Genomic DNA, 5,741 nt, shown 5'->3' on the forward strand with positions numbered 1-5,741 from the left:
CCGAATGCCTTTCCACATCCTCCTGGTGTTGCTGGCGTCGTAGAAAAGATCCTGGATCTTCTGGCTGTGGTTCTGCTTCTCTAATCTGATGGCATGGTTTAAGTTGGCATGAGCTGTTCTTAGTGCCTCTTTATCACCAGACTTGAAAGCTGAGTTCGGTGCTTTTAGCGATTTCTGAACCTCTCCATTTATCCAGGGTGGTTGGTTGGCCTGGGTGGTGATGTTCTTTTTGATGCTGATGTCCTCAATGCATTTGTTGATGTAGGCTGACACAGTCATAGAATACTCATCAATATTTAACAAGTTATCATATGTTGCAGCAGCCTTGAAGATGCTCCAGTCAGAGCATTCAAAACAGTCTTGGAGTGTTTCCATGACCCCCTCAGACCACACTCTGACCTCTTTAACTGTCGGTTTAGTCCTGACCAGCTTGGGCTTATATGCAGGGATAAGCATGACAGAGAGGTGATCCGATGACCCCAGGTGGGGGCGCGGGGCTGCCCTGAATGCATCTTTGATGTCAGAGTAAAACTAGGTCTAAAGTGTTTTCACCCCGAGTTGCAAAGTCCACATGTTGGTAAAAATTAGGGAAAACAGTCTTCAAGTTAGTCTGGTTAAAATCCCCAGTAATGATGAAAACCCCCTTTGTGTGCAGATAAGAGTCTTCATTGCCTCTTTAGTGTTAGAACTGGGGGGCACGTAAACAGCAGTGATGCTAACCACATTGAACTCTCTGGGCAGATAGAACGGTCTGCAGTTAACAGTCAGAAACTCGATGTTTGAAGAGCAGAAGCTGGTGACTGATCTAGCATTTTTACACCAGCTGTTGTTGATGTAAACACGGAGCCCGGCACCCCGAATCTTACCACTTAGTTCTTTGTTCCTATCGGCGTGGTATAGCGTTAGCCCCTCCAAGCTAATAGCATTGTCCGGTATTGCTGGATGCAGCCATGACTCTGTCAGAATGATGGTGCAGCAGTTACTAATCTCCTTCCTTGATGAGAGTTCCAGTCGGAGATTATCCATTTTGTTTTCCAATGAGCGGACGTTGGAGAGCAGGATTGATGGAAGCGGAGGTCTGTGGGGATTCCTCCTTAGCATCGCAGTTAGACCCCCTCTGAAGCCTCGCTTTCTCCGTCTTGCACATCTCTTCCTCCTATTGTTACGTTCCACTGTTGTGTTGTTGACCTCCGTCCGTAGAACTCCGAAGCTTTTTAAGCGGTCAAAAATGTCTGGATTTAAAACATTTAGTGACCGTAGCTCCAGCAGGCGTTTGCGATCATAGATGCGGGTTTGATGTCTAGTCTGTATCGTATTAAGCTGCATATTAAATTAAATTATCGAAATTGTTGAGAGGAGCCATTCTTGGCCGCTGCTTTGGAGTGCCGTCATGGCAACAAGAACAAAGACTCCAAGATGGATGGTTATGATGAAAGACGGTTGGTGGTTACCAACCGTCTTTCATCATAACCATCCATCTTTCATCATAACCAGCCATCTTTAACCATCTAAACCCTAACCTCTGATCTCTCATCAGAGAAACCAGACCCAAAAATGCAGATGATTGGAGGCCCCCCAGGCTTCTACAACACCTCAGCACAACCACAGACGCTACACTGCTTTGATGCAGTCATTCACTGAAAGGGCCAAGAGATGAATGAGTGAATCTCTAAAACATCTTTTTCTACAATTTTATGTAGTAGTCTTTGCTTTTATACTTTGAGTTTGAGGTTATAGGAGTCTACAACCTTTATTGGTTTATGCCACTGGAGGGGTACTGGCAGTAAAAAAAATATTGTCAAGTTTAAAAACTTGACAAACAGGCCTGTTAGCTTTGGTTGGGAGAGGTGAAAATGTATCTTCACTCATCTGCACACGACCTCCGGGTTTTATATCCCATCTGGCAGAGCAGCCTGTCTGTAGGCTTCAAGGTCGTCTTCCAGTAAACCTTCACAGTGCAGGCGTTGGAGGTTTTGCCCTCAAACCTCTTCTAAATCTAGATAGAGTTTTCATCCAGAGCGAAGGTCATCATATTTATTCTGGTTTACAGGATTTAGTTAGGAGCTGCAATCCTTGTCATCCATTCAGGGAACACCTGGTGGCTTTTAGGATGGAAACGTTCTTATGCTGCGTTCAGCCCTAAAGCAGCAGGAGCAGCAGAAACACGCGTGCTGCTTCATTTTTGAAGCCTGGAACAAATTAAGTCCGAACCCCAGCCGAAACAACCTTGCCGCCCCAACCGCCCCGGGGGAAAAGGGGGCCGAAGGCCCGTGGGCCGAACCAACCCAACCCTTCCTAACCCGGAAAAAAGGCAACCAAAATTGCCGGGAACAAGGGGCAAAAAAGAAGTCGAAACCAAATTTAAGTGAGAAAGTCCTCCTGACAACATTTTCAGTGCAGTCAGTTCATCCACATTACCATCCTGCCTTCAAAGATTATTTATCTGTGGGAGCCGCTCAGACCCCCACATACCGGCGGTGCGCTGACACTGGGATTCCCCAGCAGCAGCTGCCTCAGGCCCGGTTCATATACGTAATCCAAACTGCAGCAAACATATTCTGCCGGCAGGTTTCTACATTTGAAGTTAATTTAGGCGTTATTAAACTGTTTCAGAGGAGTGATCATAGCACTCTGCATCAGCAGTGCTGTGTCTGTCTCCCTGCCAGCTCCCAGATCAGCTTCTCTGATTGGTTGATGTGGCGCGTCCAGCAGCTAAAGTTACATTTTTTCAATTCCAGCAGCTGGTGCTTGTGAAGCGCATTGCGTGCGTCAGATGCTCAGAAGCTCATGAGGCGCTGCTTTGGCTGCTCAAAACGCGCTGCAGGACCTTTAGCACATGATGCGCATCAGCCATTGACTGCATGTAAACCAACTGTTTCTGTGGCTTCTACTGCTATCGCTGCTTGCGGTCTGAATGTAGCATTGGGACAAATGCAGATGTAAGAGGGAACAGTTGCTGTGTATTCTTCCAGCTCTGCACATAAAGCCGGTTTTTAGTTTAAGGAGAGCATGTGTTGATAGAGTAATGTGTTTGGTGACCAAAAAATTTCTAATTTCTTACCAAATCTTTAGTCTAAGCTGTTCAAACGTATAGCTTCTATTTCAGGCTGAATTACTACGTTGGAGGCAAAATAAGCATTTCTAAGCATCATTAGCATGAAAACCATGTTGAACTCACAATAAACACACGAAATATTTATAAAGTGTTTATAGATAAAAAATAAAATAAACTAATATTTGAACATCTAAATGGAGAATCTTATTGTAAAGTTTCCTGTGTTTAATTTACTCTGTGCTTAGGTGCAGAATCTGGGCATCTTCTCAGTGAAGGAGATCCTGCTGACAGCAGATATCTGGGCTGTGACCAAGGAGGGCAACCAGCTGGTGGACATCACAGACTACAGCATCAAGGAGGAGGTGAAATGAGCATCAATAAACCTTCAGATGCAAACCTTCAATTTAAACCTTTAAACTAGAGAAATATCAGCTGTGCTGCTGCCATCAACATCTTTGTTTCTAGATGTTGGAGCTTGGCCTTTTTTCCAGTGTAGTCCTGTTTCTCTGACTGTGACTAACTGGATGTGCTCTCTTCATCCTCTGACATGGGAGCTGGCTCGGAGCTCGTCTGCCTGGCTGTGTGTTTCCTGGACGGGGCCGCCTGTGGAGCTGGTTGACAGTTGCCTTTTGTATCTATGCTTCTTTTTCTATGTCTGCTTCTGTCTCCTTGAACCCCAGTCGGCCTCAGCAGATGGCCGCTCACACTGAGCCTGGTTCTGCTGGAGGTTTCTTCCTGTTCAAAGGGAGTTTTTCCTCTCCACTGTCGCTACAAGCATGCTTAGAGTGAGGGATTGCTGAAGAGTCAATGAGTCGATGCAATCAGCTGGTTTTCCTTAGATAGAAAACTTGAATCAATCTGACTGGATGATCTGGTGAACTGGAAAGTGACCTGAGATGACATGATGTGAATTGGAGCTATAGAAATATACTGAATAGAATTTAAGTTAAACATGTCAGCTAATATTCAGGATAGTTTTCACTCAGCTCAGTTCTGTTTAAATTCAGACTTGAGGGATTGATTTTCTTTATTGGAACCCTAAATTTTATTATTTCTCAACAAGAAAATTAACACAACAAAATGACTAAAATATGTTTTTTGAGGTCTTTACGTAAAGCATGTAACAGTTTTAGTGCATTGGTGTTCAGACACTTTTTGTTGGCAACAGTGAAATAAAGATAGACTTAATGACATCTTCATATATAGTTTATAGGTTAAAATCTACTGATAATGTTTTTATTTCTGTTCCTAGCATGTGTTTACATTTGCAGCCCAATGTGTCGCTGTTCAAACCAATGTTTGATCAGAGATCCTTTCGGTCATCTCCACCTCCATCTTTGTTTATTTCATATTCATTGACAGAAACACCTGATTTATTTAACTTTTGTTAGTTTCATAACCCTTCACCGTTTTGTTCTGGGGTTTAGTGCTCTTTCCCTGTCCCTGTGTGCAGCAGTGGTGTGTGCTCAGGGCTTCACTGCAGGCCTAAAATCAATCAGAAACACTAACATACATTCATAGGTAACTTTTTCTTCTTTCTAACTGTATTAATTTATTCCAAACAATCCGTTCTCTTAATTTTGAAGTGTTTCTCTTGGCTGCGCTGCTTCATTACATTGATCTGGTTGCTATATTTTCTGTCCAATCAGATTTCAGCCTCAGTGTGTTGCTATGGCAATCTAATCAGCCCAGGGCCTTCAGAGTCAGCAGTGCTGCTGATGTAAACTTAACAACATTAGCAAGAAACATTTTCTCCAACCAATCAGGTTTCAGGTTTGCCTCACAGGGCCAGCTAGAGGCCCCGCCCCTACATCAGAATTTCTGTCCTCTGATTGGTTGGTTAGAGTGAAATGTTTACAATATTTTCCTTTTTTTTAAGTTTTTCTGGCCTCAACGGCTGATACTAAATGGAGATACTAAGACTTCCTGGACAAAGACAGAAGGATGAATTTAGTTTTTTTATTAAAATAGGAAAGTGGTGATATCAACCCTTTGACACCCATCATTGCAAATATGGAACCAATCCTACACATTCAGTAAACCGGAACCTGCCAGTGTACGGCAGCCCCGCTTCTGTCAGTGAGCCCCAGGGCAGCTGTGGCTACAATGTAGCTTGCCACTATCAGTGTGTGAGTGAATGGGTGAATTAATGTAGTGTAAAGCGCTTTGGTCAAGTCTCCTGACTTGAATAAAGGCGCCATATAAGTACGTGCCATTTACCATTTACCATATATATTGGGGTCATTGTGGGTCACTGCCCCGAGGGCCCCAATGACCACGGGTTCCACTGATGCCTTGACCTTCCAGGTTTTCTCCAGCTCTTCTCTGAATTGCTGGTATCTCTCTAGTTTCTCATGTTCCTTTTTCCTGATGTTGCAGTCACTTGGTATCGCTATGTCTACCACAACGGCCATCTTTGGATGGCGATCTCTACCATCTTTGGAGGTGTTTCCTACTGTGACCTTGGGGCTTCCAGCTCATACTCTGCACAGATGTTCCTGTATTCTATTCAAGCCACTTGGTTATGGCGCGCCATGTAAGCTTTCCCTGCCAGCATCTTACACCCTACAGTTATGTGCTGGATTGTCTCAGGGGCCTCTTTGCACAGTCTGCACCTGGGGTCTTGTCTAGTGTGGTAGATCTGGGCCTCTATTGCTCTGTTGCTCAGGGCCTACTCCTGTGCAGC

At 44.3% G+C, this 5,741-nt stretch overlaps 1 protein-coding gene across 1 annotated transcript in view; it reads left to right on the plus strand.

Annotated features, from left to right (window-relative positions):
• Window positions 1-5,741, plus strand: part of LOC107099713 (integrin alpha-11-like) — a 37,350-nt gene that overhangs the window by 23,023 nt on the left and 8,586 nt on the right. The window contains exon 18 of the mRNA XM_015397956.1: window positions 3,301-3,417. Within this exon, the coding sequence (XP_015253442.1) occupies window positions 3,301-3,417 (117 nt within the window). The remainder of the gene's footprint in view (window positions 1-3,300; window positions 3,418-5,741) is intronic.

The sequence above is a fragment of the Cyprinodon variegatus genome, unplaced genomic scaffold (genome assembly GCF_000732505.1).
Source record: "Cyprinodon variegatus isolate N-32 unplaced genomic scaffold, C_variegatus-1.0 Scaffold899, whole genome shotgun sequence".
Taxonomy (NCBI): domain Eukaryota; kingdom Metazoa; phylum Chordata; class Actinopteri; order Cyprinodontiformes; family Cyprinodontidae; genus Cyprinodon; species Cyprinodon variegatus.